This window comes from Mobula hypostoma, chromosome 15 (genome assembly GCF_963921235.1).
Source record: "Mobula hypostoma chromosome 15, sMobHyp1.1, whole genome shotgun sequence".
NCBI lineage: Eukaryota > Metazoa > Chordata > Chondrichthyes > Myliobatiformes > Myliobatidae > Mobula > Mobula hypostoma.
The window spans coordinates 63,420,139-63,441,271 of NC_086111.1; the positions used below are offsets into that span (position 1 = coordinate 63,420,139).

Here is a 21,133-nt window from a genome sequence, read left to right on the forward strand (position 1 = left end):
ACACTCTGCTAGTGTCTTCCACAGTGAAGACTAACACAAAACACATTAAGTTCCTCCACTATTTCTCTGTCCCTCATTATTACTGCTCCAGTGTCATTTTCCAGAGATCCAATATCCATTCTCATATCTTTTTTTACTCTTTATATAATAGAAATGACTTTCTGTATCATCTTTTATATTACTGGTTAGATTACATTCATATTTCATCTTTTTTCTTTTTAAGGCTTTTTTAGCTGGCTTCAGTTGGTTCTTAAAAGCCTCCCAATCCTTTAGCTTCCCATTCATTTTCACTATATTATATGCCCTCACTTCTGCTTTCACGCTGTCTTTGACTTCCCTTATCAGCTACGGTTGCCTCATCCTCCCTTTAGAATATTTCATCATCTTTGGTATGTATCTTTCCTGCACCTTCCGAATTTTCCCCTATAACACCAGCCATTGCTGGTCTGCCATCATCCCTGCTAGTGTCCCCTTCCGATTAATTTTGGCCAGCTCCTTTCTCATGCCTCTGTAATTTCCTTTACTCCACTTAAATACTAATACATTCAATTTTATCTTCTCCTTCTTAAAGCGCAGGGTGAATTCTACCATATTATGATTACTGCCTCCTCAGAGCTCCTTTACCTTAAGCTTCCTAATCAAATCCATACCGTTACATAATATCTAATCCAGAATTGCCACTCTCCTAGTGTGCTCAACCACAAGCTGCTCTAAAAAGCTACCTTGTAGGCATTTGACAAATTCCATCTCTTGGGATCCAGTACCAACCAGATTTTCCCAATCTACTTGTGTATTGAAATCCCTCCATGATTATTGCAATATTGCTCTTTTTACACGCCTTTTCTATTTCAACGCGGCTATGGAGATGTTGCAGGAAGGAGGACTTAAGATTTTTGGATCATTAAGCTGTCTTCCAAGGAAGGTCAGACCTGTACAGAAGAAACGGTTGCACCTGAGCTGGAGGGGAACTAATACCCTAGCATGGAAGGCTTGCTAGTACTGCATGGGGGTGGTGGTTTAAATTAGAGTTGCAGGGGATGGGGACCAGACCACTGGAACAGAACAGATAGTGGAATGGTTGTGGAAAAAGATGCAAAATCCATACAAAATCAGGAATGAAAAGGTTGAGCATGGTGGGGCTAATGTTCTGAGCTCCATATATTTCAATGCAAGCAGTATTATAGAAAAGTCAGATAAGCTTAGGGCATGGGTTCAGCACATGAAATTATGATGTTATAGCCATTAGTAAAACTTGCTTGCAAGAGGAGCAGGACTGGCAGCTCAATGTTCCAGGGTTCCATTGTTTTAGATATGATAGAGTTGGAGGGGAGACATTACTAGACAGGGAAAATGTCAAGGCAGTGCTCAGACAGGACAAACTGGAGAGTGTTCCCTTGGACCCTGTGGGAGGCTAGTGTAGAAATTGCAGGGGCTCTAGCAGAGATATCTAAAGTATCCTTTGCCAGTGATGGGCCAGAGGATTGGAGGATAGCAAATGTTGTTCCATTGTTTAAGAAAAGATCTAAGAATAAGCCAGGAAATTATAGGCCAGTGAGCCTGACAACAATAGCAGGAAAGTTATTGGAAGGTATTCTAAGGGACTGGATATATTAAGTATTTGGATAAACAGGTACTGATTAAGAAGAGTCAAATGGCTTTGTACATGTTAGGCCATATCTAACCAATCTTAATCACACATTGCTCTTCGACGACACTGGTGCCAAGCTGTATGGGTCCTAATGCCCTTCCCTTACACAACATTGGTGTCGTGGAGATGGGAGACTTACAGCATGGGCAACTGCTGGTCTTCCATACAACCTTGTCCAGGCCTGTGCCCTGGAGAGTGAAGACTTTCCAGGCGCAGATCCATGGTCTCACAAGACTAATGGATGCCTTTACTTTAACCAATCTTATAGAGTTTTTGAGGAAGTTGATGAAGGCAAGACAGTGGATGCTATCTATATGGACTTTAGGAAGACCTTTGTAAGGTCCACATGGGAGGATGGTCAAAAATATTCAGTTGCTTGGCATTCAAGATGAGGTAGTAAATTGGATTAGACATAGGCTTTGCAGGAGAAGTCAGAGAGTGGTAGTAGATGATTGCCTCTGACTGGAGGCCAGTGACTGGTGGGGTGCTGCAGGGATTAGTGCTGGGTCCATTGCTGTTTGCCATCTACATTAACAATCTGGATGATAATATGATAAACTGGATCAGAAAATTTGTGGATGACACCAAGAATGGGGATGTAGTGGACAGCGAGGAAGACTATCAATGCTTGCAGTGGGAACTGAACCAGCTGGAAAAATGGGGTGAAAATGGAATTTAATGCAAACAAAGTGTGAGATGTTCCAGTTTAGGAGGACCATCCAGGGTCGATCTTACACAGTGAGTGGGAGGGCACTGAAAAGTGTAGTAGAACACAGTGATCTGGGCATACAGATCCAAAATTTATTAAGAGTGGCATCACAAGTAGATAGGGTCATAAAGAAGTTTTTGGCACACTGGCCTTCGTAAATCAATGTTATGAGTAGAGGAGTTGGGATGTTATGTTGAAATTGTATAAGATGTTGATGAAGCCTAATTTTGAGTATTGTGTGCAGTTTTGGTCACCTACCTACAGGAAAGATATAAATCAGGTTGAAAGTGTACGGAGAAAATTTACAAGGATGTTGCCAGGACTTGAGGACATGAGTTACAGGGAAATATTGAATAGGTTAGGAATTTATTACTTTATACTTTATAGTTGCCAAACAATTGGTACTAGAACGTACAATCATCACAGCGATATTTGATTCTGCGCTTGATTGACACTCCCTGGATTACTAAATATTACTAATATTATTAAAATATTAAAAAATAGTTAAAATTAGTAAATATTAAACATTTAAATTATAAATCATAAATAGAAAATAGAAAAACCGGAAGTAAGGTAGTGCAAAAAAAACCGAGAGGCAGGTCCGGATATTTGGAGGGTACGGCCCAGATCTGGGTCAGGATCCATTCAGCAGTCTTATCACAGTTGGAAAGAAGCTGTTCCCAAATCTGGCCGTACGAGTCCACAGAATGTAGAAGATTGAGGGGACATTTGATAGAGGTATACAAAATAGGGTAAATGCAAACAGGCTTTTTCCACTGAGGTTGGGTGAGACTACAACTAAAGGTCAGGGGTTAAGTGTGAAAGGTGAAATGTTTAAGGGGAACTTCTTCATTTCTTCACTCGGAGGGTGGTGGGAATCTGGAATGAGCTGGCAGTGCAAGTGGTGGATGCAGGTTCGATTTCAACATTTAAGAGAAATTTGGATAGGTACATGGATGTGAGGGTATGGATGGCTGTGGTCTAGGTGCAAATCGATGGGACTAGGCAAATTAATGGTTCGGCATCGACTAGGTGGGCCAAACAGCCAGTTTCTGTGCTATACTGTTCTATGACTATGACTCCGACTGGATAAATTATAATTGGCTCAAAATATCATTTTTTGTCTACGAGGAGCATTGCTGAATGAAATGGGGTGTCACGGTAGCATAGGGAGCATAATGCTTTACAGTACCAGCGGTCCGGGTTCAATTCCCACTGCTGTCTGTAAGGAGTTTGGATGTTCTCCCTGTGACCATGAGGGTTTCCTCCAGATGCTCCGGTTTCCTCCCAAATCCCAAAGATGTACAGATTAGGGGGTTAATTTGTCACATGGGACTAATTGGGCAGCATGCCTTGTTGGGCTGGAAGGGCCTGTAACTGTGCTGTATCTCTGAATAAAATAAATAAAAATAAATTACTGATGCATCTCAGCATCAATAAAAAGTCAGTCAAAAATACAATGAAAGTATTTCAAATAAAATATTCACTCTATTACTTCAGTTCTCAGTACTCAAATACCTTCAACCAATAATCTACAAACTATTTGCCTAGGTTCACTAACTGAATCTTTATCATAAATAGGGTTTCCATTCTGAAACAGATGAGGAATTAATTAGCTGAAGATTTATGTATTGAAAATAGTTGATCCAGAACAGAATTCATAGAACAGCAAAGCGATCATGCTGTACAGTCCTGACAGCTTTAGATTTTCTATTGGTGCTATTTCGCCAATTCCATAATTTGGAATAACAAGCAACTAGTATGGTCAGAAATATGTTTTGTCCATTAAAATTAAGATAGATATACATGTTGATTTCTCTCATTTTTAAATGAGAAAATGGTTAAATGCTTATCTCTAGATTGGGCTTCAGGTAGAACTCAGATCATGTTCTATTTTTCATCAAATGGAATAGCGATGATATCAATCTTATCAACACTTTTCTTGAAACTGCAACTAATATGAAATTTGAAGAAATTGTTGTCCCAGGCTATGAATATGAAACATGCAGTACCAAATTGCATGCATGCTTTTCTTTATCCCCCTTTGAAACAGCCAAGAACATTTTAGAAAGAAAAAGAAACTTCAAAATGTGAGAATTTATGATCAATTGTCACCACGTTACTCATATTTAGTCATATCATCTGAACATGTTAAGTAATGACTGGAACTACTGCCCAGGCAACCATGGTACAACCTGGGCAGTGGCCCTGGACATAGAATATAAGAAAAAGGACTCACAAAGCACAGGCAGGACAAAAATGAGTTAAAAAAAATCTTTTTTTTTGGTGGCAGAACAGAAAAACAAACAACAAGAAAATGTACTGTAATTTGACAAGAGACTTTTGGACAAGACTAGATGATAATCTCTTGTGGTGGTCTTAGTCTCCAGGGCCTTCTCATCATCTGCTTCTCAGTGAGGCGAGGCGAGGCTCAGGAGTGTCCTTGGCACGAGAGACCACATTGCCTTTGTCTAAGATTTTGCAAGGAAGGAAACATAGTTTAAGTGAATTAAACCCATCGTTATGTTCTTGATTTGCCTGGTTTGAGTTGCCACATGAGGGGAAAAAAATAACAAGAGACTGCATATATTTCAGATGACACACTGTAAATTAAAAGTATATATTTTTTTGGCATTCTGTGGGCTTATACTCGAAAGTTTACACACATTTTTAAGCCTAATATCTAGACTCAAAGGCCCAAGCAGTTCACATTCATTGCAGGCTCGGGTCAGACTCACAACCTTCTTTCACTCCCTCCTGCTGGACCCTTTGCCTAGGGTTGTCTAGTCCTCTAGAGAAAACAAACACATTCACTTCAGACACATAACAGGTCGCTGAGAGGTAAATAAATAATATTGAACTCTACAAAAAGACTGACAAGACGATTAGTATCAAATAGTAAAAAAGCAAGTGGAGAGATGTGAAAGATCATCTTGTGCATTAAGAATACACACTCACGCCCAGCAGTAGCAGCAGAAACGCTGGTAGGAGAGGAAAGAGCATTGGGAGTAGATAACGATACGTGAGTAGGGCTAGAAATATTGGTTACATCTTGATTTTGGCTGGTAACGGATGACTGGCGCCTTAGAGCCCCCTGAAAGGAAGTGCCACTCTTGAATGTGTTGACTACTTCGATCTGCAATGGAGGAGAGAATGAGAAAGTTTGCTTAAGATAGAGATACAAGGTTAATGTGTCAGGGTGCTTCCAATGCTCAAGCATGAATACACAGATCCCAAATCTTAGACAATTTTCCAAAATGGTAATTTAAAGAAAAGTATGTTTACCAATCGATAAATATCCAAAGTTAACCAGCATTGTAATATCTTATAGTATATAACTAGCTGATATTTTCATGCACAATATTAAATACATACATGGACATATTTTCAGCTGTCACATAGATTACCTGAAGCGACCAGGAATATTTCATTTCATTGCATTCAGAGCTACAATTTAATTCTAACAGTATTTGATTATTAAAAGTTACTAAAAGGCATTCAACCTCTTGACAAATATCATGCTGAAAGATGTGATTCAGTATTAAGTCAGCTTGCAAAATCTCATTTTGGTACATAGACCACATTTCATTATTAATTCATGGTGGAATGGACACTTTAAAGGAAGCGAAGATTACTCAACAACCTCCTACCATTTTCCTCCTAGTAGCAAAATAAAGCTTAAATTTAAATAAATTAAAGAACAAGTTGATTGTACACTTATATTTAAATTAAATTGTATATTGTATAATATCTCACTTGGCAGATAAAATGTTTCAGGTAACGAACAAATGATTTTCAAATTGGATATGCATTCATCTTTCTGTAATCCTTCATAAAAGTGAAGATCAAATATGCTATAAATGATTTTTCCCATTGTTCAGCTGAAGGAAACCATGAGTAACTATGCCATAAAGATGGCTTCATACCATACTTATTCACATTCATCAAATCCATTTTGATGTAAACAGAAATTCTAAATTTAGCAGTAGCCAATGGTGTCCTTGGCACTCCAAGACTGAAGGAGGGGAAATAGGCCTATGATCTGACTCCTGGTCATTTTGCCTTTTATTGTACTAGACTAAAGAGAGAGCAGCTCAATGGTTTAATAACCTCTGTCATTGAACGGTAACTATGAGAACTACAACAACCTACAGAACTGCTTCAAGCATGAATCATCAAGGCAAAGGGTAATGGGAAGAAAGGGAGAACATTTTTTTAATTAACAATACAAAGACACTTACTTATCCACATTAAATATATATACATACAGTGGATTCCAGTTAATTGGGCCTTCAGTTAATTGGGGTAGCTCATACAGAACAAAAACTAAATTGAAAAAATAGTTGGATTTCCCTTCATTTATTTGGGACACTATGCTGCTTAACAGGGGCAGCAGACTGTTGCCCATTTCTAACTAGTGTCAGTCGAGTGTACTTGCGTGGCTGTTTGACACCACTCTGTGCTTAGAGCAATCAGTTTTTAAATAGCATCAGTTGTGCGTGTTTGTATTCAAAAACCAGTGACTTTTGTCACAAAGAGTTGGCGAGACATACTGTAAACAGTACGGCAATTTCAAACTGTTTTGCTCACCGTGGTTTCAAGCATTCAGGCTTGGAGAGGCCAGAAACAGCAGAGCGTGAAAGTGAAATGATTTCACTACATCAACAAGTTAGGAATTACGAAGGAATCTACAATAATCTTGAAAGTTGCAATGAAAATGAAGATTTGGATGATGTGCTTATCTAAAGCATTGTACAAAGGCCTCCATAGTATATAGGTCACCTTCAAGAACCAGCGTCCATCATTAAAAACCCCCACCACTCAGGACGTGCCCTCTTCTCATTGCTTCTCAAAGGAAGGAGGTACAGAAGCCTGAAGGATTCTGAAACCAGTGGATTCAGAAACAGCTTCTTCCCCTCTGCCATCTGATTTCTGAATGGACAATGAACCCTCTACTTTTGATTTCTATTTTTTGTTTTACTTATTTAATTTAACTATATATATATATTTACAGTAATTCATTTTTCCCTCTATTATTATTTATTACATTGTACTGCTGCCGTAAACTTAACAAATTTCATGACACATACCAGTGATATTAAGCCTGATTCTGATTCTGATTCCATTACCTACACTAGCAGTCTGAGCTGATTTTGTCCATTTATGGTCAATCAAAAGAATAATACTGCAGAAGAATTCCTCCATTTCTAACTATTAAGAACTAATACACAGTTTTATGGCACTGTGGAAGTATTGACAGTGTTCTAAATTACTCTGTATTTCATTTCAATACAATATTTGTTTCTCAGTTAAACAGTAGTTTGCCTTTTTTCACCTTTTAACTACTTCCATGAATTTGTGGCTAATTGGGGCACCCGCTTAGTTGGTTCAACATGTACTGGTCCCGATGTGCCCTAATTGCTGGAATTCAATATAAAATACTCAGAATTTTAAAAAGGACTGTTTGAACACAAATACTCTTAGAGCCTTTGAAGGGTGAAGAAATCCATTGACACAAGGGCATGTAATATCCAAGAATTCTCTATCCTAGAAGGTTATAGACACCCAATGAGAGTGTATATTCCAGCCTCAAATTAACTGATCTAATGGAACAAGAGGTCCTGGAAAATGGTCAACCATATTAAATATTGGTGTTAGTTTTCATTCCTGTTCCTATCTGTCATGTTTCTATAGTCCATGAGGAACCTCCAGTGGGGCATTAGAGACAGGAAATAGTCCCATAATTACAATCATAACTTTAGAACTGTTACTTAAACTAGAGTTAACGTGGATAGGCTTTTTCCATTGAGAGTGGGGGAGATTCAAACAAGAGCACATGAGTTGAGAGTTAAAGGGCAAAAGTTTAGGGGTAACAAGAGGGGAAACTTCTTTACTCAGAAAGTGGTAGCTGTGTGGAATGAGCTTCCAGCAGAAGTGGTTGAGGCAGGTTCGATGTTGTCGTTTAAAGTTAAATTGGACAGCTATATGGACAGGAAAGGAATGGAGGGTTATGGGCTGAGTGCAGGTCGGTGGGACTAGATGAGAGTAAGAATTCGGCATGCACTAGAAGGGCCGAGGTGGCCTGTTTCCGTGCTGTAATTGTTATATGGTTATATGGTTATTTTGAATTTGCATCGGTGCAAACTTTTCACGGAAAATTATATTATTGCATCAAAGATTCAAAAGCAGCTTCAACAAGGGAATTGTGGTCTGCACAACTCCTGTGTCTGCTTTAGTGCTATTTTAGTAAGATAGTGTGGTAAGATTTGCAGGAGGGTCTCAGCTGAGAGAATATAATCAGGCTCCAAGTTTCAATATTATCTTAAGAAACAATGGCAAAAAAATTTACATTTATATGACAACGAATGAAATGTGGCAATTATTGCTTGTCCTGAGGGATAGTGCTGTACCAATTATCCAAAAAACTATTATGGGAAGGAAAACGAGACTTTTCAGTCACTCAAGGCTATTCAACCACTTAATCGTGACTTAATTTACACTTTACTACCTGAACATGTTGAACTTTCAAAAATGGTTGCATTTATTTTCTCCCAAGACACCACTGCTATCAACTACCAATTTGACCCTCTGAGGACTTCTCGCTACAAAACAATTTGGAGTAAGGTGTAACAGTAAGATGTAATGTATGGTATGCTACCAGTTTAGAATGCAGTCAATACGTGAGGGACTTAAGAATATGGGATATGATTGTAAAATTAGAACCAGCTCACTTACGAAGTAATCAAAGTAATTTTCACACAAAAGGGTAGAAACTTCAAGGAATATGACTGCTAGGAAATTTGGATTTTTAAGTATATTTATTGCTTATTTATTATTATTATAATTTTGTATTTGCACACTTTGCTGTCTTTCATTAACTCTATTGTGTTTTTTGGATTTGCTGTGCATGCCTGCAAGAAAATGAATCTCAGGGGTGTATATGGTGACATAAATGCACTTTGTTTATTCACTTACATTGACGTTGTCTGACCTACGAGTTCCTCCAGCATTTCATGTGTGCTCCATTGACAATAAATTTACTTTGAAATTTGGACAGTGATGAGGATTTTGCTGTATTAGGATTTTGTGGATGATAGTGATCATTGTATAATTATATTTAAATAGGAAGGAGGAAAGAAAAACCAACAATAACAAAAAAGGACAAGGGAGAGTTTCAGTAATTTGAATGAGATCCGTCATAGGTTTACTGAAAAAGCAAAGGTCAAGCAAACAGTGTATTAGGGTGCCCCGAAAAACAGAAGAAAATAAGAGCAAGGGTAGTTCATCAGCCCCTCAAGTCTATGTCACCATTCAATGTGATCAGGGCAGATCATCAGACCGTAGGACATAGGAGCAGAATTTGGCCATTCCAGCCCATTGAATCTGCTTGACCATTTGAATATAGCAGATTCATTTCCCTCTCAATCCTTCTCCCCATAACCTTTCACACCCTGACTTAACAAAAATCTGTCAACCACTGCTTTAAATACACTCAATGACTTGGCCTCCACAGATGCCTGTGGCAACGAATTCCACAGATACACCACTCACTGGCTAAAGAAATTTCTCCTGACCTAGGTCCTAAATGGACATCCCTCAGTTCTGAGTTGTGCCCTTTGGTGGTCGTAGACTCTCTCACTACAAGAAACATCTTCTCCACATCCATGCTGTCTTCATTCCCACTTTTGTACCAGTTTCCCCATAACTTTCAAATTATCATCTTTTCATTTATTTATCTATTTCCACCTTAAATATAACTCCACCATGGACAATCCCAAGACTGTCTGTGAAAGGGGGAGGGCTGGGCATGGGGCTAGCACCCCATACTGTAAAAACCCAATGCTGTAGAAATGCCAACAGAACTTCTAAAGACCCCAACCCTGGGTGAAGAAGGATCTTCAAAGATAGACTACATCTGAGGACAATTTCAAATACTGACCCAGGACAGAGTACTCTGGCAAGCTGCAGTTTTGAGTGGGAGATGGTAAAGTTGATCTATGATTATTATAGTTGGGTAAAGGGAACTAGAACCATGAGAAAGGAGGTGGCCAAAGTTGATTGGAAAGGGACACTAGCAGGAATTGTGATAATGCAGTAATGGCTGGAGTTTATGGGAGTGACTTGGAAGATGCAGGATTGGTTCATGCAAAGAAGCATTCTAAGGGGGAGAATGTGGCAACTGTGGCTGACAAGGTTTGTCAAAACAGCATAAAAAGCAAAAGAGAGGGCATACAGTATAGCAAAATTTAATGGGAAACTAGAGGATTGGGAAGTTTTAAAAAAAATCAACAGAAGGTAACTAAAAAAAGCTATAAAGGCAGAAAAGCTGAAATATGAAGGTAAGCTAGCAAATAATATAAAAGAGGGACCCAAAAGATTTTTCAGATATACAAAGAGTAAAATAGAGGGAAAAGTAGACATCAGGTCACTAGAAAATGATACTGAGAGGTAGTAATGGGGAACCAAGAAATGGCAGATGAAATAAATAAATATTTTGTGTCAGGCTTCGCTGTGGAAGACATCAGCAGCATGTCAGAAATTTGAGGGTGTCAGGGGGCAGAAGTGAGTAGAATCAGTATTATTAAGGAGAAGGTACTTGGGAAGCTGAAAGGTCTAAACATAGATCGGTCACCTGGACAGATGGACTACACCCCAGAGTTCTGAAGGAGGTAGCGGAAGAGATTGTGGAAGTATTAGTAGTAATCTTTGATAAAATCACTGGATTCTGGAATGGTTCTGGAGGACTGCAAAATTGTAAATGTCACTCCACTCAAGAAGGAAGGGGCACAAAAGACGGGAAATTATAGGCCAGTTAGCTTGACTTCAGCAGTTGGCAAGATGTTCGGATTCAGATTTATTTATCAGATGTATGTAGAAACATACAGTGAAACAACACAGATTAAGGCAGCCTGCAAAATGTTAAAGGCCATTACTAAGGATGAGGTTTTGAGGTACTTGTACACTCTCAGTTAAATAGGCCAAAGTCAGCATGAATTTCCTTGGGGGAGATCTTTCCTGACAAATCTGTAGGAAATTTTGAGGAAATAATAGGCAGGATAGACAAAGGAGAATCAGCGGATGTTGTTTACTTGAATTTTCAGAAGGCCTTTGACAAGGTGCCGCACATGTGATTGCTTAACAAAATAAGAGCTCATGCTGTTATAGGAAAGGTACTAGCATGGATAGAAGATTGGCTGACTGGCAGAAGGCAAACAGTAGGAACAAAGGGGGCTTTTTCTGGTTGGCTACCAGTGACTAGTGGCGTTCTGTAGGTGTAGTGTTGGGTCCACTAATTTTCACGTTTTATGATGGATGATGGAATTGATGGCTTTGTGACCAAGTTTGTGGACGATACAAAGATAGGTGTAGGAACAGGTAGTGCTGATAAACCAGGGAGTCTGCAGAAGAATTTGGGCAGATGAGGAGAATGGGAAAAGAAGAAGCTGCAGATGGAATACAGTGCAGGGACTTTGGTCAAAGGGATAAAGCCATAAAATAGGGTAAAAATTCAAAAATCTGAGGTGCAAAAGGACTTGGGAGACCTTGTGTAGGATTCCCTAAAGGTTAACTTGTAGGTTGAGTCAGTGGTAGAAGGCAAATGCAATGTTAGCATTCATTTCAAGAGGACTAGAAATTAAAAGCAAGGATGTATTACTGAGGCTTTATAAGGCTTGGGTTACACTGCACATGGGACATTGTGGGTAGCTTTGGATCCCATATGAGAGGACGTGCTGGCAATGGAGAGGATCCAAAGGACGTTCATGAGATTTATCCCGTGAATGAAAGCTTTAAAGTAGAGGAGCATTTGATGACTTTGGGCCTGTACTCGCGGGAGTTTAGAAAAATGAGGGAGGAGTCTCATTGAAATGTATCGAATATTGAAAGACCTAGATCGAGTGGATGTGAAGATGATGTTTCCTATAGTGGGGGTGTCTAGAACCAGAGGATACAGCTTCAGAGTAGAAAGATGTCCCTTTACAACAGAGGTGGAGGAATTTATTTAGTCACAGGATGGTGAATCTGTGGAATTCATTGCCACAGAGAGCTGTGGAGGCCAAGTCATTGGGTATATTTAAAATGGAGGTTGATGGGTTCTTGATTAGTAAGGGTGTCAAAGGTCACTGGAAGAAGGCAGGAGAATGGGGATGTGAAAGAAAATAAGTCAGACATGATTGAATGGCAGAGCACACTTGATTGGACAAATGGCCTAATACTGCTCCTACCTCTTACGGTTTTAAATCACCTGCCTCTTATTTTGTAGCAATGTACCCTTATTCATGAGGCTCCCACTACCAAAAGCATTTTAACATCTACCCTGTCAAGTCCCCAAGGAATTCAAATCGATGAATAAGGTCAACCCCCATTCCTCTAAACTCTAAAGAATACAGGCCCAAACTGCAGCCTTCTTTCAGAGGACAACCTGCTCATCCCAGAAATTAACCCAGTGAATCCCCTTTCAGTTGTGTCCAATGTGACAATGTCCTTTCTCGGACATGGGATCAAAGCTATTTACAATTTTCCAGATGTAGCCTCACCAACAAACTGTACATTTTACTTCTGATTACCAATCCCATTCTGACATGTTGATCCATGGCCTCTTCTTGTGCCTAACATCAGTGGCTAATGTAACCCCACTTTTTAAAAAATGGAGGGAGAGAGAAACTGAGGAATTATAGACCGGTTACCTAACATTGGTGGTGGGGAAAATGCAAGAGTCAGTTATCAAAGATGTGATAACAGCACATTTGGAAAGTGGTGAAATCATCGGACAAAGTCAGCATGGATTTGTGAAAGGAAAATCATGTCTGACGAATCTCATAGAATTTTTTGAGGATGTAACTAGTAGAGTGGATAGGGGAGAACCAGTGGATGTGGTATATTTGGATTTTCAAAAGGCTTTTGACAAGGTCCCACACAGGAGATTAGTGTGCAAACTTAAAGCACACGGTATTGGGGGTAAGGTATTGGTGTGGGTGGAGAATTGGTTGGTAGACAGGAAGCAAAGAGTGGGAATAAACGGGACCTTTTCAGAATGGCAGGCAGTGACTAGTGGGGTATCGCAAGGCTCAGTGCTGGGACTCCAGTTGTTTACAATATATATTAATGATTTAGATGAGGGAATTAAATGCAGCATCTCCAAGTTTGCGGATGACACGAAGCTGGGCGGCAGTGTTAGCTGTGAGGAGGATGCTAAGAGGATGCAGGGTGACTTGGATAGGTTAGGTGAGTGGGCAAATTCATGGCAGATGCAATTTAATGTGGATAAATGTGAAGTTATCCACTTTGGTGGCAAAAATAGGAAAACAGATTATTATCTGAATGGTGGCCGATTAGGAAAAGAGGAGGTGCAACGAGACCTGGGTGTCATTATACACCAGTCATTGAAAGTGGGCATGCAGGTACAGCAGGCAGTGAAAAAGGCGAATGGTATGCTGGCACTTATAGCGAGAGGATTCGAGTACAGGAGCAGGGAGGTACTACTGCAGTTGTACAAGGCCTTGGTGAGACCACACCTGGAGTATTGTGTGCAGTTTTGGTCCCCTAATCTGAGGAAAGACATTCTTGCCATAGAGGGAGTACAAAGAAGGTTCACCAGATTGATTCCTGGGATGGCAGGACTTTCATATGAAGAAAGACTGGATGAACTAGGCTTATAATCATTGGAATTTAGAAGATTGAGGGGGGATCTTATTGAAACGTATAAAATCCTAAAGGGATTGGACAGGCTAGATGCAGGAAGATTGTTCCCGATGTTGGGGAAGTCCAGAACGAGGGGTCACAGTTTGAGGATAAAGGGGAAGCCTTTTAGGACCGAGATTAGGAAAAACTTCTTCACACAGGGAGTGGTGAATCAGTGGAATTCTCTGCCACAGGAAACAGTTGAGGCCAGTTCATTGGCTATATTTAAGAGGGAGTTAGATATGGCCCTTGTGACTAAAGGGATCAGGGGGTATGGTGGGAAGACTGGTACAGGGTTCTGAGTTGGATGATCAGCCGTGATCATACTGAATGGTGGTGCAGGCTCGGAGGGCCGAATGGCCTACTCCTGACAAAGGGTCTCAGCCTGAAACGTCGACTGCACCTCTTCCTAGAGATGCTGCCTGGCCTGCTGCATTCACCAGCAACTTTTATGTGTGTTGCTTGAATTTCCAGCATCTGCAGAATTCCTGTTGTTGGCTTACTCCTGAACCTATTTTCTATGTTTCTATGTGCCAAGATGAGGCCATCCTCAAGGTGGTGAAGCAACACTTTATATTCTGTCTGGGTAGCCTCAAACCTCACGGCATGAATATTGATTTTTCCTTCCAGTTTAAAAAGAAAATCCCTCTCCCTACCTCATCTTCTATTCCTCACTCTAGACTCGTACCTTTCTCATCTGCCTGTCACCTCCTCCTAGTGACCCTTCTCCTTCCCTTTCTCTTATGGTCCACTCTCCTCTCCCATCGGATTCCTTCATCTCCAGCCCTCCAGCATTTTGTGTTTGTTGCTATACAGCTTAACGCATCCTATTTTTAAACTCCACCCCCTTCGTAATAAATGCAAACATGCTGTTTGCCTTCTTAGATTCTTGTTGGAATTGGCAACTTTATGATGAACTAGAACTGTTGTCAAAGTGATAAAATTGTCTCAAAAACAACTTAATTTCTCAGTGTATTCTGGAGAGATGATAAAGGTGAACCTACAAAGGCCTTTCCCTCTCTAGCGCCAGTTAGGAAACACAGAGGATTTTCACCCTGTGCTTGATCCAGTGGCAGGTGGAAACAAGATGACCGGAGGGCAGACTCTGTGGCATAGGATTTAATGCAAGGTTTCAACTAATCCTTGGAACTAATGGCAATTGTATTCCAGAGCCAAGGGCACCCCAACCTCAGTATTCGAACTTCAGCTTACAAATAACACGGGAACTTGGAGGCTGAGCTCCAAGATATCATCAATTTGAATTCCCAAGCATTCAAAAGAAGAGTTCATACACTCAATGTCCACAAGAGAAAGCTCCTCTACCAGTCTGGTGCTGGTCTGAATATAGACATGTAAGCTTTCCACACACCACTAACCATCATCCCAGATACCCACTCAGCAAATGCACAATCAAATGTTGAAACCTGATGTGATCATTTGGATGTGAACAAGTTAATTGTGGCTACTAACGCACGACATAAATAAAGGACTGCTTGAAGCTAAGAAGTCCTTTGAGTTGCAGACTTTTAATTTTTGACAGGCTGGCTTGAAACCTGATAAAATTTGGAAATTCACAGAGCATTCACAAGCCTCAGAAATGCCTCCATATAGATTCCTGGTTTTGACACTCTGCAAAGTGAGTGGACATCTTAAACCTCAACTACTGTACACAGACTCAGCAAAGATAGATTCTTGATATAAGACCGTGCCTGATTTTGGTCACTGAAAAGAGATTATAGAGAAACCCAAAGTCAAGTATGTAAGACAGAACTAGCAATGGAGTGATGCACTCAATGTAATTAACATGCCTAGACATGTTAATGTAAAATTGTAGTTGTGACTCCATATTTGTAAGAATATAATAGCACAATGTAGTTCTTTTCTTGAAGTTTGAAGTCTCAGGAACAGCACGGCACTGAGCATACCTGAGTTTGTATCCTGTTTAGCCCTCTGAACCAAAGTATCTGTCCACGTCGAAGCTCCCTCTCTGCGTGATCAATTTCTTCAGCATCTTCATTAAGTTCTTCTTCTGGGATGTCATCCTTCTGAGTTCCATGGCCTGCCTCCTTCAGAAATTTCAATCGATTGGTAGGGATGGAGGATATTACCTGGAGGAAAATGGTAAATGGGTGCAAGTTGTTAATCTCACTCTGTGTGCTTTTTCCAATTGATTTCACTTCAGATGGAAAATACCCAAGATTCACACCACTCTCTGTAACAGTGAAGAACTAAAGGGTTGATTTCTCCTTTACACCCAATGAGCACTTGGTTCTGATAGGAAATATTGAAGAAAAGGCAAACAGTAATTTGCAGAGGATTTCCTGAAGGTGAAAGTTCTGTGGAAGGAAAGCTATAGAAGAAAGACTGGAGCCCTGAGATACAATATTTAGCTTTGTTATAGAAAAAGGACTTGAACTGACACTGGCAGGGTAAAGGACCTATAACTGGGTAGTAATTATCATCATATACTGTATATAGTTGCTTACTTTCTGGAATTGTCTGGACTTTCCCAGCATAATAGAATTAAATTACTGTGGATGTGGAATTGCATATAGATCTGGCAGTGAACTAGGGAGTTTTTTTCCAATGATCTAGCATCATTGCTGGTTTTAATTCCAAATATTTTATTGAAGTAGTTTAATTTTGTCAAGTTATTGTTTCTGAACTTAGATCACTGGTCCAGACGTCCAGTTTATTAGTGCACTGAATTAGTCTGGACCTCCTGTTTAGTAGGGTATAGTGAATTGGTACAGAGCTCTTGTTTATTAGTGTAGTGAATTGGTTGCAAGTTATTGTTCCCAGAGAACCTTACATGATCGTTCATACTGCAAATGTTATTCCCACCCACATACTTTGGAGCCAGTCTACAGAAAATAGTTATTTAAGAAAGCATATTGAAAGAATTTCCATAGATATTATTTCTCACCAATATCATTGGCACTTCCAATCAATAAGTGGAAAAAAATCCAAAGATATTTTAAAGATATTTTTAATGTACTTAGAATAAATTATTACCTGTCCCCATAGCAATTCTCCCACTCCCAGAACAATGCACCACAGCCACTGGTCGATTTGCAGAGGGGTACAACTGAAAGGTTTTCCTCCAAACTGAATAATTACAATCTACATCAAATAGAAAATATTAATAGGTCAGAGACGACATTTGTCATCAATCTAAAGCAGCACTGTAGTCTACTGAACAGTTGAGCACAAACGTGTTCCTAGTTCAATTTGTATATTGCTTCAGGTTAACTTATCTCTGTTGGGACGGCAGTGAGAGTGCTGAAATCAATATCAGCAACCTCGAACCTAAGAATGAAGGGAGCGAACAATCAATCAAGTTTATTGCTTCTTCAAAGCATCATCCCTGCTGGTGCTAAAGTTAAATTGATTGTGCTAAGTTTACATGTGGTCGTCACTGACAGTCAACTGAACAGGTTCATTCATGTGGAACATTCGCCTGCAGTTTGGCTTATTGATCCACCAATCTGTTTTAGCAGGTATTACAGATTTTGACCGAGGAACAAATTAGAAAGAAAACTGGAGGAGGGGAAGAAAATTAAATATAAAAGGTTTTCAACTTGGGCTGATTTATGAAAACTAAAAACATTCACAGGGATTCTCTGTTGACTAGACCTGGAATATCAAGAAGAGTTGAATTCAGAAATATTCTGAACCGTAAGGCCATAAGACTTTGGAGCAGGATTAGGCCATTGAGTCTGCATTAGCATTCTACCATGGCTGACTTATTATCGCTCTCAACCTCATTCTCCTGACTTCTCTCTGTAACCTTTCATGCCCTTACTAATCAAGAACCTATTAACCTTTGCTTTAAGTATACCCAATGGCTTACCCTCCATAGCTGGCTGTGCCAAAGATTTCCTCAGATTTATCACCCTCTGACTAAAGAAACCCCTCCTCATCTCTGTTCTAAAGGATATCCTTGTATTCTGCGGCTATGCTGTCTGGTACCAGACTCCTCCACTATAGTAAACATCCTCTCCTCATCCACTCTCACTAGACCTTTGATTATTCAATAGCTTTTAAAGAGATCCCCCCTCATTCTTCTTAACTCTAGCAAGTACTGACCCAAAGCCATCAAATGCTGCTCACAGGTTAACTTTTTCATTTCCAGGATAATTTTGGTGATCCACATGCCATTTTGTTGAAGTAAAACACACTTTTTAAAAATTATATTTTAAGTGACCTCTTCTGAGTATCAACTGGAGCTGAAATTTATCAGTGTCTTAACAAATACAAATGTCAGAAGTTCAGAACCAGTAGTAATTCTTTAGCTTCTCAATGCTGTGCATAGAGTCTGTTTGGTATGGTGTTTTAGCCCTAAACTCTGCAACTTAAGGAGAAGAAAAATACTAACTGAGCATTATGGTTAGATACAGATATAGTTGAAGACTAAGGATATGCAATTTTATCCAGGCTGCAAGATTGAATAGCAGCACAGTAGTCCAATTACTAGGGCTAGTTATCCAAACAAAGACACTGGGATTACGAGAGCACTTGTTGCAGGAATCTTTCAGTGACTCACCAGAGTAATGCATTTAGACAATATGACAGAGGAGCAGAATTAGGCCATTTGGCCCATCGAGTTTGCTCTGCCATTTCATCATGGCTGATCCATTTCCCTCTCAGCCCCAATCTCCTATAGTTCAATTGCATATACTTATGGAAAAATGTAATTAAAACAAAAAAACTGGTGTATATACCCAGCAGATACGGTGGCATCAGTGCAGAGTAAAACAGAGAATCAAATTTCAGATCACATTTTGTCACAAAGTTCATTTGTATTGCTTTCCAGAGATGTCACCTGACCTATTCATTGTTTATAGCATTTACTATTTTTTACTTCAGGCTTCCAACATTGATGGAGTTTTATGTTTGTATCAAGGGAAGCTTGTTAAAATCACAAAGATTCCTTTTCTCACGTACCTGAACTGCAAAAGTGCCGAAGACGATACTGCAGAAAATGGGATTTCTGAAAATGCCGTCGAACACATTCTTCTCTCCATGAATCTTGCGAGCATTGATTTCATTGAAGAGTTGCATCAGGACAAACGTGTTAAAAATGATGGTGTAGTGCTCGGATGGTGGGGCGTGCAGTGGTGCATTTCTGCCACTGTCAATGTTAAAAATCGTCTCCCCTGAAAACAAGCAAAGAGTTATTTATTTATTCGTATGTTTTATTTTATTCAGAGATACAGCGCGTAACAGTGAGCCGCGCCGCCCAGCAGCCCACCTATTTAACACTAACCTAATCACAGGACAATTTACAACGACCAATTAACTGACTAACCTGCACGTCTTTGGACTGTGGGAGGAAACCACAGCATGTGTAGGAATCCACGCAGTCACAGAGAAAATGTACAAACTCCTTATAGATGATGTCAGAATTAAACTCTGAACTCTGGGCTGTGCTATTGATAATTTCTCCTGGTAGTTTATTGAGCTCAGCATTTAATCTTCACCAATTAAGACTTCGTGGAAATTATCTGGCAGGTTCCTGTTGCAGTCCTATATCTACTAGGGCTTGATTGTTCACACATCTTCTTGACATAGATTTCTCAGCAATGAACAAGTCTCTGCCACTATGAAAACAACTAAGCTCCTGCAACAAAACCTAGTGCTTCTTAGTATTCGGGGTGCACTATAAATGACTTTGGTCACAAATAATTCAGAACCACTCTTCTTCAGAGAATTCCATTAAAGAAATACGTGAATGAACTTCACATTACAATGGCAACTGCTAAATGAACGACCTTGAAGTATAAAAGGAAAATGAACCACATGATTTTTGATGACTTCTTTCAAATGAAAAGAAAGCTAAGTTTCCATTCACCCTACCATCAAATTTCCAGAATGAAAAGGCTGGCTCATGCTTATTGAATTTTCAATAATAGTCAGCATGGTGGACCGTTATGCTCTGAAGAAACACTGTGTAATAATTTGCTGTACATCAACAGTAAGCACTACATTTTGAAAGAATCAAAAGAAATGGAAGAGGATTTTTACAATTACTTATTTCAATTTGACTGAGTAATAGACTCATTTTTTTATTCCCCTAGAATAAATAAAGCTATCTATCAAAACATGTGTTTGTCCAGATTGATTGAATTACATTTTAATGAGAGGCAGCATAAATCTTTGTGCATAAATGAAATAGTTTCTTTTTCGGCAATAAAAATTTGAATTTTTGTCACCACACCAAAATACTTGGTTTTTAACACTTGCAGATAATTCTCTACTTTTCAAGAAAATGCACACTCAGGGGACTGCACAAAGTAGGCATCAAATGGCTTAACGTAAGTATTGCAAGAACACGGCAAGTGTATTGTGAATGCATTGCAAGACCTTGTAAAATATTACAATGCCGTCCATCTCCTCTGCATATATTCAGAGCTGAGTTTTACTTGGATAGATAACAGGACAGGAATATTGGTGAGAAGAGCAATTTACCTTACAGCCTAGCAGAATCCACTTCAGGTCTTTCAGGTCCACCCAGAAGAAATGACTTACCTTCTAGTCCAGTTGGCTCCACTCCAGGACTCTCAGGACAGACCAGGTGCAGCCACTTATCTCATGACCTTACCCAGGACATGCCCTCTTCTCATTGCTACCAGCAGGAGGAGGTACAGAATCAGAATCAGGTTTAATATCACTGGCATATGTTGTGAAATTTGTTGTTTTGTGGCAGCGGTACATTGCAATACATAATAATAGAAAACTATAAATTACAATAAGTATATATATATTAAAAATTAAATTAAATAAGCAGTGCAAAAAAGGGAGGAAATAAATTGTGAGATAGTGTTCATGGGTTCATTGACCATTCAGAAATCTGATGGCGAAGGGGAAAAAGCTATTCCTGAAACTTTGAATGTGTGTGTTCAGGCTCCTGTATATCCGGCTTGTTGGTAGCAATGAGCAGAGGACTTGTTCTGGTTGGTGGGGATCATTAATGATGGATGCCTCCTTTTTGAGTCATCGCCTTTTGAAGGTGTCCTCGATGCTGGGGAGGATAGTGCCTGTGACAGAGCTGGCTGAGTATACAACTTCCTGCAGCTTTTTACAGTCCTGTGCTG

General features: G+C 39.6%; 1 protein-coding gene across 11 annotated transcripts in view; it reads right to left on the reverse strand.

The window, feature by feature from the left end:
* The window catches only part of atp2b2 (ATPase plasma membrane Ca2+ transporting 2), a 927,552-nt gene that overhangs the window by 11,877 nt on the left and 894,542 nt on the right, over positions 1–21,133 (reverse strand). For 10 of the 11 annotated variants that reach the window (XM_063068192.1, XM_063068182.1, XM_063068188.1 and 7 more), the window contains 3 exons: positions 18,984–19,195; positions 17,052–17,159; positions 15,962–16,144 (listed from right to left, as the gene is read on the reverse strand). In XM_063068192.1, coding sequence (XP_062924262.1) covers positions 15,962–16,144; positions 17,052–17,159; positions 18,984–19,195 — 503 coding nt within the window. Of the gene's footprint in view, positions 1–5,406; positions 5,494–15,961; positions 16,145–17,051; positions 17,160–18,983; positions 19,196–21,133 lie in introns of all 11 variants that reach the window. The other variant, XM_063068193.1, reaches the window with a different exon arrangement.